This window comes from Triturus cristatus, chromosome 11 (genome assembly GCF_964204655.1).
Source record: "Triturus cristatus chromosome 11, aTriCri1.1, whole genome shotgun sequence".
In the NCBI taxonomy this organism is placed as follows: Eukaryota; Metazoa; Chordata; class Amphibia; order Caudata; family Salamandridae; genus Triturus; species Triturus cristatus.
The window spans coordinates 567,228,503-567,247,945 of record NC_140594.1 but is presented as its reverse complement, the minus strand read 5'-3'; the positions used below and the strand labels follow the sequence as shown (position 1 = coordinate 567,247,945).

At 45.2% G+C, this 19,443-nt stretch overlaps 1 protein-coding gene across 1 annotated transcript in view; it reads right to left on the bottom strand.

Moving 5' to 3' along the window:
* The window catches only part of TFDP2 (transcription factor Dp-2), a 421,645-nt gene that overhangs the window by 309,522 nt on the left and 92,680 nt on the right, over positions 1-19,443 (bottom strand). Inside the window, exon 4 of the mRNA XM_085633640.1 lies at positions 8,361-8,408. Within this exon, the coding sequence (XP_085489766.1) occupies positions 8,361-8,408 (48 nt within the window). The remainder of the gene's footprint in view (positions 1-8,360; positions 8,409-19,443) is intronic.

The window sequence follows — 19,443 nt, the reverse complement described above, 5'->3', positions numbered from 1 at the left end:
TAATGGTGGCTTCAACCCGGGTAACAATCCGGTACTAACTAACAACCTGTTTGAGCCATTATCATCCCTAGAAGCTAATGACTGTCTGAGAGGGAGGAATAATACACCACGGGTTAGAGGCAGAAGGGCTAAAAAAAAGTGGGAGATGGGAACCAGGCTAAAAACTGTGGTAATTTGCTGGGAAGTGAGAGTGTACTCCCATGCGTTATGCCGTTAGCTGGCAGAAGGAGCGTCCCCATGGGTAATGTTCTGCGGGACACTCTCACCAATTCTAAGGCCCAGCCCTCTGTAGGTACACCCAGTTTAGGCCTGCTCCCACCAGCTAATGGGAACACCGAGGAGGGTTAGATAAACTATAGGATTAATGGTCCCAGCCTCCCGAAGCCATGCCTGACCCTATCCTCCTGGAACGTAGCAGGTTTAAGAACAAAAACAATGTCTACAGATTGGTCACTATATATTGAGTCTACAGATGTGTGGGCTTTTCAGGAGACGTGGTCAGTGGAGGGAGTTTATCATCCAGGCTATTTAATTTTTTTTAAAGCAGCGACCAGGGGTTTGTAGGGTCGGCCGGTTGGGGGGTTGACCTGTTGGGTGCGACAAATTGAGGGGGTAAGGGTTGAGGAGCTAACTATCGATTGCCCGGACATAATGGCTATCCGGGTTAGTTCATCAAAAGGGCTAGACCTCACACTATATAACGTTTATTCGCGGGGCCAACCAGGAGGCAGGAGCTCGAATGTAATTACAACTCTTGAAAGTTATCTTATTCCCGATGCAAATGCTAGTAGTTTGATTATAGCTGGGGATTTTAACACATGCTTCGAACCCTTAGATCGCGAAGACGGAAGGCTGAGTGAAGAGGTGGACTTGAACCAATAAGGAAATGGTCTGAGGCCGCCCTCCAGCTAAAGGGGCTTTGTCTGGTAAGGGGCCTAAGGGCGGTTGTGGAGAGGTGTGGCTCACTGGTTAGAGGCGGCAGATCCGCAAGCAGAGAATCGGCCAGGGACCAGGGTTCAATTCCCGACGCGGCAGGGTTGTGGACCAGGGTCAAAACGGACTCGATAATTCTCGCCTCGGTACCTACTCTAACCAGGAACACACTCGGCAACTCTGGGCATTAGCTTGCCCCATCTCCACAACGGCCCCCCACATTCGCCGGGGATGCCTGGTTTCACCTTGGAGATACCCAGGAGGGACCATCTCACAGGGATAGCCAGGACGGGTTCCCCAGCGGTCTACAGCGCCACGACGCCTCAGGGCAGCAGTGCGCTTTACAAGACACATACATTTAACGGGAGGACACAGTCTGACAGGCATGGAGTAAAGACATTTGACAATGGAAGAACAGGTAGTCGTATAGACTACATCTTGTCAATGTGGAATTATGGCCATCAGTTTTAGATATGGAGGTTCAGACGAGGCCTGAGAGTGATCACAACCCCCTGATATTAAAAATCAATGATAGAAGTTTTTGTAGTTTTTTACAGAGGGAAGGTGATACAATCACAGAAATGGCATTTATTGCAAACGATCAAAGAAGGGTTCGGTGGGCTAGGGTAGTTAATAATGATAGTAATGTTAAGCAGATTAGGGTCTTGGTTTCGCGTTCCTTGACATTACTCTCTGGCTGCAAGTCCCAGGAGGAGTTAAACTCAACTTTATTGGGTGTTTATAATGAACTCTTTACGGGTCTGAAAAAGTTATTAATTAAGAATAGCCCTTATAATAAGAGTCGTCCCCTCAAGCTAAGTTCATGATACAATAATACCTGTAGGTTGGCGTACAAAGCCCTTGTGGTAGCTATTAGGTCGAGGTCACAGGGTGATATCAGCCAACTATCAAGCCTCGCAGAGACAAGCCAAGAGAGAGTGGGACGAAGATAGATGGAAGGACCTGCTGCAGGAATGTAATGGGAGAAACATGACCCAGTTTTGGCACCTACTTAAATGGGGGAATAATCAACAGCAACAGATCCCATGCAATCATGTCGAACCTGAACAATGGGTGTCGTTTTTTGAAGCTCAGGTTAGGGCATCTAATAGTAGTGATGTGATTGTTCCACTCAGCTTATCTGTAGAACCGCTGAACTTCACCTGCAGAGAGGTGGAGTCTGTGTTGAAAATAGTCCCAAGTGGAAGGGCCCCAGGGCCAGACTGCATCCCTGCAGATCTGTTCAAAGAAAATCAAGACTTATGGGTTCCCTATATACATCTACTAGCAAATGCCATAGCTAGTGGTGCCCCGCTCCCAGCATCCTGGTCAGGTGCAGAGATTATACCAATTTATAAGAAGGGGGATCGCTCTGCACCTATAAATTATAGACCCATTAGTCTAATCGACACTGTCCAAAAGATAGTGGCGAGATTAGTTCTGGGGAGGATCCAGGGATGGATGACTGAAGGGGATATTTTAACATCGTTTCAGGCAGGGTTTCGTTCTCATATAGGGACTCTTGACCAGGCCTTCAGGTTTGTGTTAATCTACGGAAAGGAGGTGGTTTTAGGGGGGGGGCTTGCTTTTTGCGGTGTTTGCGGATCTAAAATCCGCATTTGATCTCGTTCCAAGGGAGAAACTGTGGAGGGCATTATTGAAAATGGGGATGCCTCACTGTCTGGTTGCTATTTTGGTCAAACTACATGAACGTACATACGCGCAGGTTCGATGGGGCAAACCAGGCGAAACCACAGAAAGGTTTAAGGTCAGTAAAGGGGTTCGTCAGGGGTGCGTGCTAGCTCCCACCCTGTTTTCCATATTTATAAACGGGGTGGTTCAGTACTTTGAAAATCACCCAACTGATGTCCCAACATTAGCTGGTATGGAAGTACCACTGCTCATGTTCGCGGACGACACCTTGCTTATTTCTAAAACGAGACAGGGCCTACAGCTGGCTCTGTCCCGCTTTGAGGTGTTCTGCCGCGCACATGAGCTGGTGGTCAATGTAGGCAAGACAAAGTTTATGGTGCTCCATAGGTCCAAGCCAGTCAAGGCGAGTGTTTATATGGACGGCGCCTCACTGGAGCAGACAGATGTCTTTACCTACCTGGGCGTTACATTTAATGATAAACTAAGTTGGAAGCCCCAAGTGGAAATGATAGCACTAAAGCATGCCCAGCTGGCCGGTGCCCTGGTAAAGGAGCATAGGCTGTCTTTAACTAAACCTATAGCCCCTATTGTTAAGATATATACAACCAAAATTAGTCCAGCCATATTATATGGTGCTGAAATTTGGGGTTTTAGTAATTTATCTCCACTTTCTACAGCCCAAAATAAGTTTATGAGATTGTTAATAGGATTGCCGCAATCGTCCCCGCTTTTACCACTGTTTCTTGACCTTGGCTGTCACGAATTCACAGATGTAGCACGATACAGGAAACTTGCTTTCTGGAGGCGTCTCTGGACCACCCCGGAACTTTCTTTGTACGCTAAGGCTTTATTGGAAGCGAGGGGGATGAGTCGATCACATAAGATCCCATGGTTGTCAGCAATAAGGTCCTTTCTGGTTGATATGGGGATGAAGAATCTATGGGAGAACCCAGATGCTGCAGAATTTCCCCCAAAAAGGTCCTTTAGAGCAGCTTACTGGGAGGTGGTTAAAATCAAGAGATTCTCCTCCCATATCTCCCAGCCACTGTCTAGGGATTTTCTCGAATTAAAGTATGAATCTCTGTTGGAAGGATACTGGGAACTTATTACGAAGCCCCATGATCGCAAATTGTACCACCAGTTTAGGATAGGTACTCTACCCCTACACAGGTTTACAAGTAAATGGAATTCTACAAGTAGCGGTAAGTACGCATTCTGTCATGATCTTAGCGAAAGTATTGATCATTTTTTATTTGTTTGCCCTGTTTTTCACCTGCCGAGTAGCATCTGGTTGAAACCAGTATGCGTGGCTTTGAATACAAGATCGGCAATGGTTGCAGAGAATACTACACTACAAACCTTGTCGTAATTGGTTTAACAAAGTTTTTGAGCTGGTCGTGGGCTTTACGTAATAAAAAGGGGGGGGGGGGCAAAGTAGCTGGTCAATGATGAAACTCGGGACCTCTTAGCAGCGGGTAAAGTTTTAACATTAACTTCTGTGTGGTTTACAAGTCGATTAACCCCTGTAAATTAATCGATGAAGATCAAGCCTTTTTGCTGAGTTATATATTTAATATTTTTTAAAACACTTTTTAAAATGTATTTATTTATATATTAACCTATTAATTATTGTTGTTGTGATATAATTTAAGTCTTAGATTTAGCTCATGATGGTGTATTTTAAAAACGATGAAATCTGTTTTATCCTTGGAAATTCTTGTCTTTTATGGTGAAAAATCGCAATAAAGACTTAATGAACTGAACTCCTAAACCTTGTCAGGAATACTTTTTATTTAAATTTAGGGACCCAGGTTTATGACTCAAGGGTCGATCCATTTACTACTTCCTGACTTTTATGGACACTTGAGGCTCTACATGAACATGCAACACCGACCAGTGGTTATTGCTATTTAATTATTGCCGTAATGAAGTCTTGTTAGACAAAACACACATAGTCCAAAGCATTTTGCATCATGATATTCATGCGCAGGCCATAGTAATGGAAAATAAAAGTAATAAGAATGGCAGATGTTACATTTTTTTATTTTGACTATAGTTGGTGGATTCTAATGTAAATTAGGGACATAGGACCTGATTTAGAGTTTGGAGCACCCGTACTCTGAGTTAAGAGATGTTTGCCAACCCAGCAGACATCTCTAATCAATTACAGGAGCAGCTGTCAGGGCAGTTCCTATCAATGAATTAAAGGTTTGATGGACAGTACCATCTAAATAACGGTATCCTCTTCGAGCTTTTTTTTGTTCTTTCAAAAACAAAACCCCAAAGCGGGATTTTGTTTTTGAATAAACAAAAAAAATGACTCCCACAGCATGAGAATTTATTCCATGGAATGGAGGTCATTTAAACATCTTCACCGTCCCTTAGTCAGGTTTTTCACAGCAGTAAGGGAGAGCAATGACCTGGCATTCAACCGCCCGCACTAAATCAGGATGGTGACCAACATGCCAAACTTCAGATGGTCCAAACTCTGTTGGGTCTTCGGAGCAGTATGTCAGCGACGGAGACAGAGTATGCTCCATCACTGACATACTTAAGCTCTGCCTATTGTAAATCAGGCAGACGGACCTTCAGTTTGGAAGAGAAGGGTACTCCGCTGTTGCAACAGAGTACCTTCTCCACCAAACTCTAAATCAGCCCCTCCCGAAGGATTTGTGATCCTTCTGAGCCTGCTAGAACACAGTGTCTTATGAAAATCATCTTTGCGGCAGGCTTTCTAGTGCAACTGTAACAATTCAGGTAAAAAAGAGTGATACCGATGGGTGCTCAGTAAATGTTTTTATGGCTGCTTGATGTTGTATTAGTGTTTACTTACTAATGTTGTCACACAGTACACTTTAAGCCACTGTTTGTGGTGCTGTGTTCTGGTTGGTCTCTGTGTTGGGAGGCAATATCTAATTCAATGAAATATGGGTGTATGATTTTGGAGCAGGTAAGATGTGGCTAGAGGGCTTTGCCAGCTGCTTAGACTTCTCTTATATTTAGTAAGGGGGAAGACCTGAGTCTGCAGAAACATATTCTGAATATGCTTTGTAGCATCTGAAATCCATTTCAGCTAGGTGGATCGATCGAATGACCTCAAAAATTCTTTCAGACTGTGCCCCCTCTCTTCAAGCCTATTTTGCCCCGGGGACCCCATCCTCCATTGCCTCTATTTTAAATAGGTGGGTGCCCCAGGGCCCATACAGGGCATCCACCGTACACACGTTGGAAGCCACGGGGGATACCCAGGGCCCCCGATGCCCTAGCCAGCTTCCTGCATGTTGAAGGAGCCTGCATTGCTCCCTCCTGCAGGGAGCAGCTATTTATGCTGCTTCCTCTGGGTGGGAGAGATCTGTTAATCGGTTTCCCTGCCCGCATCAGCATTTTTAAAGCTTCCCCCTGCTGTGAGTAGACCTTGTGTTTGCTCCCGTTTGGTAGGAGTTTTGAAAATGCTCCCACCAGGTGAGAGCAAACACAAGTTTCCCTGCATGCACCGGTGCGGACAAAAAAACTGCTGTGTCCCGAGGGTGGCTTGCCGGAACACAGTAAGGGAGACGGACCCGGTGGATGGGGTCCCCGGGGCCAAAAAGACTCAGGGAGTGAGGCCACATGCCTGCCCCCCGTAAAAAATACATTGGGCCCTGTGGGATGGGGTCCCCGAGGCCGAATTCAGCTCAGGGAGGTAGCCCCTCAGGATTCCCCTGTGGGGCCTAGGGGGCAGGGTGTCCCTACCCTACTCTTTATATAATTGTTTTTTAAAATTCTGGACAGGGGACTAAGTCCCAGAGTAATGTAAGTTCTGCCAGCAACATTTTTTTCATGTTGCTGGCAGCCAATCAGAATGTTCCTTTCCGCTGGAGTATGACTCCCATGGGAGCGAGAAGGCCTAAGTGAAAACAAGCTCCATGAGCCAATCTGAATGCTCTATTTTTTAAAATTGGGTCCGAAGGACACTTTCGTGAATCCCTCGTACCTCAATGTCCAGATATACAAATATTTTTTAACTTTAATTTCTCAAGAACTACCATACGGATTTATAGCAAATCACAAAAAACACAATCTTATAGATACGTAATTACATTCAGCAGTTTTTGCTGTAGCCCTGCCTAAAGAAGTCTATGGAAAATGCAATGGAGATTTTGCGTTTTGGGACTCTCTTCTTTTCTCAACCCGCGCTTGATGGATCACCCCAAACCTTTCCATGAACAAACTAGGCAAACTTTTGCACGTTTTGTGGAGATTCGTCAAAGGGTTATTAGAAACACACAAAAACGCATTTTCTATGGTAACGCTGACCTAACTAGAACTACTCCCGCCACTGTGTGTACACACACGTATACACACACACACACACACACACACACACACACACACACACACTCTGAAGAGCTTTAAAAACATATCCATGTAAATGCTTGCAGAGTTGGAATTATATGTGTTAAAATATTAGGCAACAAAGTCATCCTCAGAAGAGGATGCACATATCATGCAATGAAAACATACTACAAATAAAAAAATATAGCATTCTACTATATTTTACACTATTTTTTCACTTTCACCTTTAATCATTTTTTACGCCCACAATACAACACATATCTACTCTTTTCTAATGTGTTGTGCTCTACTAAGATCATATGCTTAGCGTAAGGCTATTGCTAAGAAACTGGGCACCCCACACTTCTAAAGTCGCTGATGTCCTTTAAAGTAGATTACCATATATTTCAATAAATATCTGAGCACAGAAAGAGGACTTTGAATTGTTTTAATCGTGAAACACTACGGTAAAATAGCATGCTTGCCTTAGAACTTCAAATAAAGCATGTGCTAAGTACCCAAATAACATGAGGGCTTTAGAACAAAAACAAAAAGCTCAAAATGCATTTACAAGAAAGAATAAGGACCTGAGGCCCTCCTTTCTAGTTCTGGCAAACCTTAAATTACTCAAGAGTCACAACATTTCGCTTTAGGCGATTTCACATATTTTTTTCACATGCTTAAGACTGATTATAGCACAAAATGTCTCAAAGAGACTTTTACTCTATTATCAGGGTCTTGCTGGTAGATTGCATCTCTAATTTCAAGCAGAGAATGTGCTAGAGATCCGAGAGTCACGCGAGATGCTGACATTTCACACTAAAATATCAGTTCACAAAATTTTGCAAACTTTATGTGCTTTTATGTAATTCATGGAGAATGACTCCTTAATAATAGTATTGCAGCTAATAATGTAAAGTGCAGGTTACTAATGTAGCGTTCACATTTCACAAAGCTGTTAATGAGTGTAAGATACAATCACAAAACACTGATCTTTTGTTTAATTTCTCATAAAATTACTTAATACCCTAAAAAGAAAATCAAAGAGGCTTGTATGGATCTGCAACGCTTTACTACTGTGTTTCAGTTGATAAACTAGTGCATAATTTGAGCCGATGTGGGATTTCTTCGAAATAAATGTCAAACAGGCATGAAAAAAAGCCTTTTGGCTTTAAGACCCATAGAAGAGGCAGATATTTTCAGCAAGACAAAAAGCCATGAATTCCAATCCCGTTTCACGCAGAGTATCTTTGAAATTAACTTGGCATGTCGGTCCAGTCTAGCAAGGATAGAAGGGACTGAATGAGCCCCTGGACGGCGAGGTCATGACCTGCTGACCAGAGGTTATGCACATTCAGGGGGAGAGGAAGGAAGGCCGCAGACATGGCCGCGTTCATTTTGTAGAGGGCGGCCTCCTCATAATTCGGAATCTCAAGAGAATATAAATTAGAGAGGCTCACCTTTCGGAAAAATCAGAATCGATAAATTCACGAGGTCGTTTTCTATCCCTGGGGGTTAGAAGAGAAAGAGAAAAACAGTGTCAAACAACTAAACACACAACATTTTTAAATACAACTTTAAAAACAAAGCGGGCGATGGGGTTTACAGTTTCACTCCAGAATCCAGGCACTTTGAGTTATGAGAACGAAAAATTTGCAGTATGGGACGCATTCTTAGCGCCTAATTGTGAGTGGCCCAGAAATATGCAGCACCTGGGAAAACACGTTTGTGCAGGGGTCACAATTATAAGTTAGTCGGAGTTTACCGCCCCATTGCATTCCAAAGCCCAGGATATCAGATTTTTAGGTCTCGCCTGACCCAGCGCATGCGCTGGTCTGGCGAGACTTATTGAGAGGGCTCCAAAAAGTGCTACCAGGCCAGCCTAAAGCTACAGTGCATGTGCGCGGGCGCGCGTGCCGCGCTTTACCGCGATTGAGGGCTCCAAAAAGTGCTACCAGGCCAGCCTAAAGCTACAGTGCATGTGCGCGGGCGCGCGTGCCGCGCTTTACCGCGATTACTTTCACTTTCGTGGCCGCTTTGATGTTTGATCGCGGTCGCGATCACTTTCACTTTCACGGCCGCTTGTTTCCTCTGGTCACCGAGCTTTGTCTTCATACCTAAGAGGTTTTGCTCCTGTGCGCCTGGAGTCTGCACCATTACAATACCTTCCTGCTCCAGCCCTTGTTTTTGGACTCTGTCACGGCAACACCCCACACTGTAGCCGCGAACTCACCTTCCTAGTTGCTATTGCCCACCACTTTCTGTATTTTTCTTCTGCCTATATTTTTCTTCTGTCAGTAATCCAAGAGTCTCCACCTCTGGATATTACGGACTGCAGCCTCAAACTCTGTCTATATTTTTCTTCTGTCAGTAATCCAAGAGTCTCCACCTCTGGATATTACGGACTGCAGCCTCAAACTCTGTCTATATTTTTCTTCTGTCAGTAATCCAAGAGTCTCCACCTCTGGATATTGCGGACTGCAGGCTCGAACTCCTGCCGCATGTGTTATTTAGACACCTTCATGTCTCTCCGTTGTAATACTTTTTTACTTAAACCTCAGACCCCTTGTTCCGAGTTTAATCCTCACCAAACTGATTTCCTGTATTCTCTTTTATCAGCCTTACCGTTAGATCAATTAGTGTTTTCGCTACCTGCAGACTGCAGCCTCGAACCTCATTATTGGGATTTCCAATTTGTCACTTTTATGACTCTCCGCTGTCATTTTCCCCCTACCTTACGGCATTTGCTTTACAACATATGGAACCAGCACCCACCGCGCTTTTAGCATCTGGACTGCAGTTGAAACCCAGCAATTACCACAGACTTGTGTGCACCGTTCTCTTGTGAGTATTTCAAACACCTCACCAGTGCCTCCCACCATGCCCCTCCTGGGGATCCCTCATACCGTCCTCTCGCTTTCTTACTTATGTGCCTCCTGCTTTCTCGTTTTTAAACCCTCCCTGGTCACTTGCGTATTATCAGAACACCGGCGCTGGGCACCCTGATGCTGCGGGTGATTCTACCATGGCATCGCGGCCCCCCACGGCCCCCAACACAGCGATGCAATACCGACCTCGTTTCTCGTTTCTCCCCACCACCTGTTTTCAATCTACACTCTCCGCTCAGACTTTCTCTATAAACTTTACAGATACTTCACAACAACCGCATAAGAATTCCTGGTAAGTTGAACGTGACAGTGATTACACAAGAAATCCCGGATTCTCATTAGTCTGTCTTTACAATATTATGTATCTGGGCTCACTAACCCCACCCTGTATGTGTATGTACCTTTGTTCCTATCGGAAAAATACCCGCATGTTACTGATACCTCCTAGTGGGTTGTACTCCATGTTTGACAACTGTTTTTTCCCGTTAAATTACCTGTTTATTCATTGTCCTGAACTAAAAGTTCCCCTTTTTTGGCTTCTACGTACACGCATATGCACCATGCCAACCCATTCCCAGTTGTTCGACTGAACAAAGGTTCAAAATGATTTCACTCTCGTGTTTCACTATACACAAGCCACAGAGGCCTTTTAAAACTGCGTGCATTTCCTCCTCTTCGGCGCATGAACCAAATCTGATACATGTATGCAACCGGATCCACAGAATGGGTCTAGCCTCCATTATGGCTCTGTCCCCCCTTTTAGATATTAGCATGATATTTTTGTTGCCTATTCGTTTCTTTAAACCCTGCCTTTGGTGCAGGGCACCCTGTAAGATATTAGCATGACTCTTTTGTTGCCTATTTTTTTGTAGCTTATTCGTTTCTTTAAACCTTGTACGCCTATGCATAATGTTGAAATGTTTTACTATATGAGCTGCATGTTAGCCTAACGTACCGGTATAGACTTGGTTAAGACCAATATGTTGGCCCATTGCCTCTGTATAGCAAATAGCATGACATATATTGTTTGCCCATTCCCTCCTCTAAATCTTTCATGGGAGGGACTCTGACCCAGGGACCATCAGAGTGCTTTAAAGACAGAACGAGCATTGGCATAGCCAATAGGTCTCGCCTTTGGGACCTTATAAGTGTTTTGCCATGCAACAGTTATTGTTGCACCAAGGATATTGTGCTGCATAACGAAATACTTATAAGGTCCCAAAAGCGAGACCTATTGGCTATGCCAATGCTTGTTATATGAGCAATGACTATGGCATCATCACCCACTGGACCACTCGTAAAAGCGCCTTAACGGGTTAAATTGTTCAGAACAAAAGTACAGCCCGAGGTGTGCTTGGTTACAATGTAGTCACACAAAAGTTCAGCCTGTGGCGTGCTTGGTTACAATGTAGTCACAAAAGAGTTCAGCCTGTGGCTTGCTTAGTTACACTGTAGTCACAAAAACGTTCAGCCTGTGGCTTGCTTAGTTACACTGTAGTCACAAACACGTTCAGCCTGTGGCTTGCTTAGTTACAATGTAGTCACACAAAAGTTCAGCCTGTGGCGGGCTTGGTTACAATGTAGTCACAAAAACGTTCAGCCTTTGGCGTTCTTGGTTACAATGTAGTCACAAAAAAGCTCAGCCTGCTGCGTGCTTGGTTACAATCTCATCACAACCAGAACATTTTTACTGCACGCCTGCTTTCTAACAAGACAGAAGCGGTGAAGAAAATGATCGCTTTCCTGTATGAATTTTTTTTTTCAAGGTACATAGGGTTAACTTGAGAAGTTACAGGCGTACTGAACACCGGGCTAAATAAAGGCACATTCTCTCTTTTTTTTATTATACATAGAATTTCATATACTCTTTTTTAACTAATGTTACAGGCGAAGGAGACAGCCCCAGGCATCAGAACCAACGTGCAATACCTAGGAGGGCTGCATATTTAGAAGGAATGCCCAAATCCACAAGGGATTGAGCGGCCTCCTGCAGGACACTGGATTCTGGCTTATTTTCTTCCACCGAGAAATCGATTTGCCAAAATGTCCTGCAAACCGGTTCACAAGTTATTATACTGGCCAATCTGATTTGTCAAAATGGCAGCCTTTCAAACACATGCAGAACATTCCAGAAAGTCTGAAAGTGCAAAATGCACACACTAGTCATGGAAGGGGTTAGGCCGCTTTTGGTGTGGGAAGAAGCAACACACACGGATGGAGATAAAAATGTTTCAGCAGAATGGAGGCATTTTACCCACACCTATTTCCCTTGATCGAACGTCTTAGGGAAAGAACTCCTTTAAAAAGGAAAGCATTGGCAAAGCCAACAGATCTGGGACTATTATGCCAATACAGACAGTGTTAGTACATTAGAGTAAGGACCTAAGTAGGAGTCAGCAGGTGCAGATGGAGTCCTACAATTGTAAGGCAGTCCCTTCCTCATAGTTTAAAGCAACAGCATTAAGTGGAGGCAGAACGTATAGTGTCTTACCTGTCGGTGTAGTTTTGCAGCTCGAAGACTTTCTGGAGTCACTATGCTGTGCATTATTCTGCCATCTCGTGGTTGGGTCCGGAATTGTCGTATTTTCCTATATATTTTTTTTTTTCGTGGCCCAGGTGGGCGTCGACATACAACCATTTGGTGTTTCTTCGTGACGTCGGTGAGCTTCCTGCGGAAGCTCCCACCTTTGGTCGCCATCTTCGGATTCCTTTTTCTCTTCCTGTTCTTATGGTCTTTCTTGTCTTTAACCCTTTCCTCCTGGCTTCTCCTTTTAGCGGAGGAGGGTGGGATCGCTAGTGAATCCAGAAAGTCTTCAAGCTGCAAAACTACACCGACAGGTAAGAAACTATACGTTTTGCAGCGTGAATCTTTCTGGATTCACTATGCTGTGCATAGATTTTGTAGCGGTTTTCTAGATTTGCGGTGGCTGGGTGGAAGAAGAGCTCTGATTTCTGAATGTGTTGTAAGACCTTCTGTCGTACTTGAGCTTCCTTGTTCATTTGAATATCTATGCAGTAGTGCTTAGTGAACGTGTGCACTGAAGCCCATGTTGCTGCTTGGCAAATGTCCTGAATAGGTGTGTTTGCTAGAAAAGCTATTGTTGCTCACTTCTTCTGTGTTGAATGAGCTCGTGCCGCTCTGTGTAGTTCTTGCCCAGCTTGTTTGTGGTAGTATTGTATTGTTTGCCCAATCCATCTCGCAATTGTGTTCTTGGTAACTGGTCGCCCAAGAAAACTGGTGGCAAAGGACACAAAGAATTGTTTTGTCTTTCTGCATTCTTTTGTTCTTTCTATATAGTGCATTACCGCCCTTCTGGCGTCGTGTGTGTAATGCCCTTTCTGTGCTTGTCGTCGGTTTTTGGAAAAAAACTCGGTATCTGGATTGTTTGATTAATGTGGAACCTTGATACCACCTTTGGCAGAAGTGTGGATCTGTTCTCATTACAATCCTGTTGCTATGTATTTGTAGATAGGGCTCTTGTATTGTAAGTGCTTGCAATTCGCTTACCCTCCTCAGTGACGTGATAGCCACTAGGAAGGCTGTTTTAATCGTGAGCATGTGCAGCGTTGCTTTATGCATTGGTTCAAATGGTGCCTTCATCTATTGAGCCAGTACCACGTTGAGGTTCCATGTTGGCGGAGGCAACCTTTTAGGGGGGGCAATTCTCTTTGCCCCTTCTAGGAATCTCTTTACCACTTGCGATGTGAAGAAACTTTTCCATGTTTCTCCCCTTGTGTAGGCTACTATCGCTGCTAAGTGCACCCATATCGATGTGCAGCTTAGCTTGCTGTGCAGTAGATGCGTTAGGTACTTCAGTACGGTTGTCTTCTTTGTAATCCTCCTTTGTAGCCCTTCCTTAATGCACCATTGTGTGAATCGTTTCCACTTGGCTATGTAGCACTTTCTTGTGGTAGGTCTCCTGGCCTCCTGTAACACTGCCATTGTGCGTTCTGGTAATTTTAGGTGTGCGAATTCTAGGTCTTTAGGAGCCATGCAGCTAGGCTGAGGCTCTCTGGCTCTGGATGCAGCACCTTTCCGTCTTGCATCGTTAACAGGTCCCTTCTCTTGGGGAAGCTGTGTGCTGGTTCCTCTGCCATTTCCATTATTTGTGAGAACCATGTCTGTCCGGCCCACTGGAGCGCAATTAGAATCAGAGTCATGCTGCTGGTTCTGCATTTGCCGAGTACCGTGTGTAGCAGTGGTATCGGGGGGAAAAGCATATGCAAATGCCCCTGACCAATTTATCCGTAGTGCATTCCCCTGGGACTCTTTGCATGGTTGCCTCGATGCGAAGTGTTGGCATTTTGCATTCTGGCGTGTTGCAAATAGGTCTATTTACGGTGTTCCCCATTTCCTGAATATCCTTTGGATTTCTTGCTGGTCGATCTCCCATTCGTGGGATGTTGACATCTGTCTGCTGAGCCTGTCTGCCTCTACATTGTCCTTCCCTGGGAGATGTATTGCTAGTAGGTCTATTTGTCTTGCAATAGCCCATATCCATATATCCTGTGCTAGCCTTGATAGTGTCATTGAGTGTGTGCCTCCTTACTTGTTTATATAGAACATTGTGGTGGTATTGTCCGTTTGGATCAATACCCTCCTTCCGTACAGCTGTTTCTGAAAGGCCTCTAAGGCTAGGAACACTGTTTTCAGTTCTAGCTAGTTGATGTGCTTCACTGCATCCTGCTGTGCCCACAGTCCCCTCACCTTGAGGTCACTCATGTGTGCTCCCTATCCTATTGGGGATGCATCTGTTGTGATGGTCACTATTGGAGCTGGTTGTGAGAATGGTCTTCCCTTTATTAAGTTGCCCTTGTTCCACCACGCTATTTCCTGATGTACTGCATGTGTGACAACCACAAGGTCCTCCCAGCTCCCTGTAGCCTGTGACCATTGCTGTTAAATCCATTCCTGGAATGGTCTCATGTTTAGTCGAATATTTGGAATTAAGTGTATGCATGATCCCATCATACCCATGATCTTTCCCACTGTCAGAGCTTGCCCCCTGCGGTACAGCTGTGTCTCCTTCAGAATTGATACAGTCCTCTTTGTGCTTGGGAACACCTTGCCCTGTATGGTGTTGATCTCTGCTCCCATGAAAATCTTCACCTGTTAGAACTATGGATGACTTTTCCCAATGAATTGAGACCCCTAGTTGTACTAGTGTGTGTATCACCACTTGAATGTCTTTCCTGCAGGCGCTGTATGAGTTTGCCTTTACCAGCAAGTCTTCGAGGTATGGATAAACGTGTATCCCTTGCCTTCTTAAGTGTGCTGCTACTGCTGCTAGGCATTTTGTAAACACCCTTGGTGCGGATTTTAGTCCAAATGGCCATACTGTGAACTCGTAATGTGTGTTATCGATCACAAACCTTAGTAGGTGCTTGTGTCTTTTGTTTATTGGTATGTGTAGGTAGGCGTCCTTCAGATCTATGGTAGCCATGTAATCCCCTTCCTGTATTTGGGGTATCACTTCTTGCAGAGATGTCATCTTGAACTTTAGTGTCCTTATGTACTTGTTTAAGTACCTTAAGTCCAGAATGGGACGTAGTGTTTTATCCACCTTTGGTATGAGGAAGTAAGTGGAGTAGACCCCCTTGCTTCTCTCCCTGTATGGTACTATTTCTATGGCTTGTTTGTTTAGAAGTTCCTGTGCTTCCTGTAACAAAGGAGGAAGTTCTTTTGCAGAGTGAACTCTTTTTACTGGTCTTTTGTCTTGAGGCTGTCTTTGCAGCTCTATGCAATAGCCCTGTTTTATGATGTTTAGAATCCACTTGTCTGTTGTGATCTTCCTCCAGTCCTGGAAGAAGTCCTTTATTCTGCCTCCGACGGGTGTTTTGTGTTGGAGGAGCTGTATGTTTACTGTTCTTTGTCGTGATGTTTTGCACAACCCTGGAGACGTTGACTGGTTGTGTCCTGTCCTTGTGGTGAAGTCACTTGGAGGCGGGCTGCTGGCCTCCTCCTGTTGTGTTTCCACGTCCTCTATTGCGCCCTCGAAAGGACTGGCCCCGGGGTTGATACTGCCAAGGCTGCTGCTGCTGTCCCTGTGGCTGTCCTTGGCTCCCCCCCCCTGGTAGCCTTGCTGGAATGACTGATGCGTTGTCGTCGGTTGGTGGTTCCCCCTACCTGAGGGTCTTCTTGAAGGTGTTCCCCTTCTCAATCTTCTGAACTGCAATGCCCCCATAGACCTTGCTGTCTCATTTTCTTTCTTGAGCTGGTTGAGTTTTATGTCCACTATGGGACTGAATAGTTGCTCTCCATTAAAAGGTGTATTGAGGATGTTATTTTGTACTTCGGGCTTGAAGCCCAAAATTCTCAGCCAGGCATTCCTTCTCTCCGTCACCATAATCATCATCTGTCAGCTGGAAGTCTCCGCTGCGTCCAGGGCAGACACGTATTGGCCATGGTTTTTCCATCCTCTACCAGGTGGCTTGCGCTCTTCTGGTACTGCTCAGGTAGATATTTGAGGAGTTCTCCCACCTCCTGTCAGTGCTGGAAGGCGTGCCTGTTGATGAGGGCATTGGAGTTGGCGATACAACACTGTATTGCCGCACTCCTTTCCACCTTTCTCCCTGAGGGGTCCATCCTCTTGCTCTCCTTGTCTGGAGGTGGTCCTGTATTTGTGGGGATGTTAGCTCTTTTTCTAGCCATGGAAGCAATGATGGAATCTGGCGGCACTGATCACCTAATGTAAATGGGGGCCTTTGAGGAGTGTTTGTACTTCTTCTCAGCTCTTGGAGTAACTGATCTACAGATTGCTGGCTCCTTAAAGGCCTCCTTACCCTGGTCCAGCACACTTGGTAGCGTGGGTAAAAACTGACTCCCTGTCTGTGTTGGCAATAAAGTCTCCAGCAGGAAACAAGTCTGAGGCTTCTCCTCCTCCAGCTGCACTCCATAGGTGTCTGCAGCCTTCTTTATGACCTGATTATATATCCCTTGGTTGTCCGGCGGCGAAGGCCTCGAAGGGTATGTCTCTACCCCATCTTCCGGCGAATTGGCATCGCGATCTTGCCACTGCAAGTCTTGTGCCTCCGATGGCGTCAAGCCTTGGTATGAGTGTTCCTCTTCCCCGCCCTCAGCGTCGAAGTAATACAGGTCCTCTTCTTCCTGTTCTTCGGCTGGCTCTGGCGTGTTAGGCGGACGAAGTTCTTCAGCGCCTTTTTCGGCTTCGACCGCGGGCTTCGTTGGAATTATGTACTGCTTCATCTTTTCATCAAAGTCTCTCTTTCTTTGAAGGATGCTCGACATTTCGGCTTCGAACCTTCTCCTCTTCTTATTCATCTCAGACGCTTGTTCGTCGTCGAGCTCGCTTCAAGGTTGTCGACGTCGAAGATGCAGTCTGTCTAAGGCCCTACTTTCTCGGCGTCGAGTGGTCCTTTTCGAGACCGGGCTTCGACGACCTTGCCTTGTCTTGGCCTTTCGCCGACTGGGATTCCTTAACCAAGGATCAGCTGGGCTGGCCTTCTTTGGAGGCAGTTGCTAGCGTCGAGGTCTTCGACGGCAATGCTCCTTTGTGGGAGGATTTTGGCTCACTCCGAGTGTCTGTCGAGAGCCTGGGGTTCGACGACTCTCTTACCTCCTTTGCCCTCTTTTCGACATGGACGTCTGTCGCTTTCTCTGGGCCTTCGGCGATGTTGTCCTCTTCTCCACTGGAGAGGCCCAAGTCCCGGAGCGATGGAGGTGCCCCTTGCCCCTGCATGGCGTAGTTAGCCCTTCGTTGCCTCTCTCTCACTCTCAGTGTCTTTGGCGTGAATGTCGAGCAGGCGTTGCAGTCCTCGCTTCGATGGTCGAGCGGCAGGAAGAGGTTGCAGACTGGATGCTGGTCCTTCTGTGCATATTTATGTCGGCAGTTTTCGCAAAATTTGAACCGAGTTCTGTCCAGTACCGCGCCCAGGAAGCCCCCTGTGTGCGCATCCTCCGTGGAACTTCAATGTTTCGGTTGTTCTCCCCCTTTCTTGTCATTCCGGTGAGTTGGCCCGCCGTCCGGCAGCCAATTGTAGATCTGGTGATTTCTCGGTGATTTTCCGGTGCTTCTTCTCTCCAAAGTTCTGGAGCCTCTTCGTTGATGACCCAGACCCAACAGCAGAAAAAATATTCTGAAGATGGCGACCAAAGGTGGGAGCTTCAGCAGGAAGCACGTCAATGTCACGAAGAAACACCAAATGGTGGTATGTCGACGCCCAACTGGGCCATGAAAAAAAATAAAAAATGAAAATACGACAATTCCAGACCCAACCACGAGATGGCGGAATAATGCACAGCATAGTGAATCCAGAAAGATTCATGCTGCAAAAGGGTACAAAAAAACAGCACTGGATGAGACATGGATACTCCAATGGGCATAGCCAAGACATACTAGACGTACCAGGCAAAGTCTCAAGCTACTGGCAGAAAGAGGCTGCACGGAGAAAGCCAATGGTTGAAAGGAGCAGGTTCAAAGTTTACTCTATGAATATTGTTAGCAAATGGTCAATTTAACAGCAGTGCTAAAAAGAGGAGTGATGTGAGCAAATAAATTGCTATTTTGTATCAATATGGCTACAGAACATTAAACTGAAACAGGTGCACAGAGGAGAAGTGTATTTTAACAGAATTCTGCCAGATTTCAAAGGACATTTTAATTACCCAATATTGGGACTTCCCTTAATGAATTGTTCTCATTGTGGATTTAAACGTTAACAAATTAGCAGCTCAAGGTGATAATTCTGTAAACTATATTCACAAGGGCTTAAACAATGCACATCAACATCTTCTCCAGTGCACAGCTTCTTAAGTCATGTCCCCGTTCTCAGACACAGCTCGGATTTACAGTTTTTTGCCTAGGTGACTGGGTCACAGTCCGAGAGAGAGCACTTGAGGACTGCAGTAGGCCAATAAGTTTGTCAAACAACCTGGGAACTGACATAAGGGCAACATGCATCGTTTTCTCTCCCGTAGACCTCCTTCTTGTGAGAATCCACATGACCACAAAAGAATGCACAGCAGTACCAACCCAAAGAGCGGGGAAACCCGGTACAATGTGTGAGTTCAAGGAAGGCTAATGGGCTAGAAGACCTAGATCAAGGGTCCCCAATCTTTTCTGCAAGAAAAGCTACTTAACTTCAGTGAAAATCATCACGAGCTACTATTATTATAAGTGTTGTCATAATAGCCATAAGACACAAGATTATATTAGTGACCACTATATACATAACCAGCAGTGATTTCCTCAGCTCATCATGCACAGATGCCAGTACTAATGTCAAAAAGGTGTTGTCAATGTGAAATGTCTCTACGTGGGTAATCCATAACAGCCAAAGCTGCAATGCCCCTGGCACCAAGGTAATAATAATAAAAGTTTCCCCAAGGCTGCCTGATTTATCGCACAGTTATTGGCCTTAAACATAGTTTTGATATTCAACAATTGTTCTTCAAACATCAGCTTATGAGTTTTAAAATTAGACACACTTACGTATCAAATATATGCGTTTAAATTTTGTAATACGTATATTAAAGACACCAATCAAAAAAGCTACTAATTTAATAGGCCGGGCTGCAAACATGAGAGCTACTAAGTGAGACCTGGGGAGCTACCAGTAGCTCGCGAGCCATTGGTTAGAGAAGCCTGACCTAGATGCAGTCCAGACCAACGATAAACATTAAAATCTAGTTTAT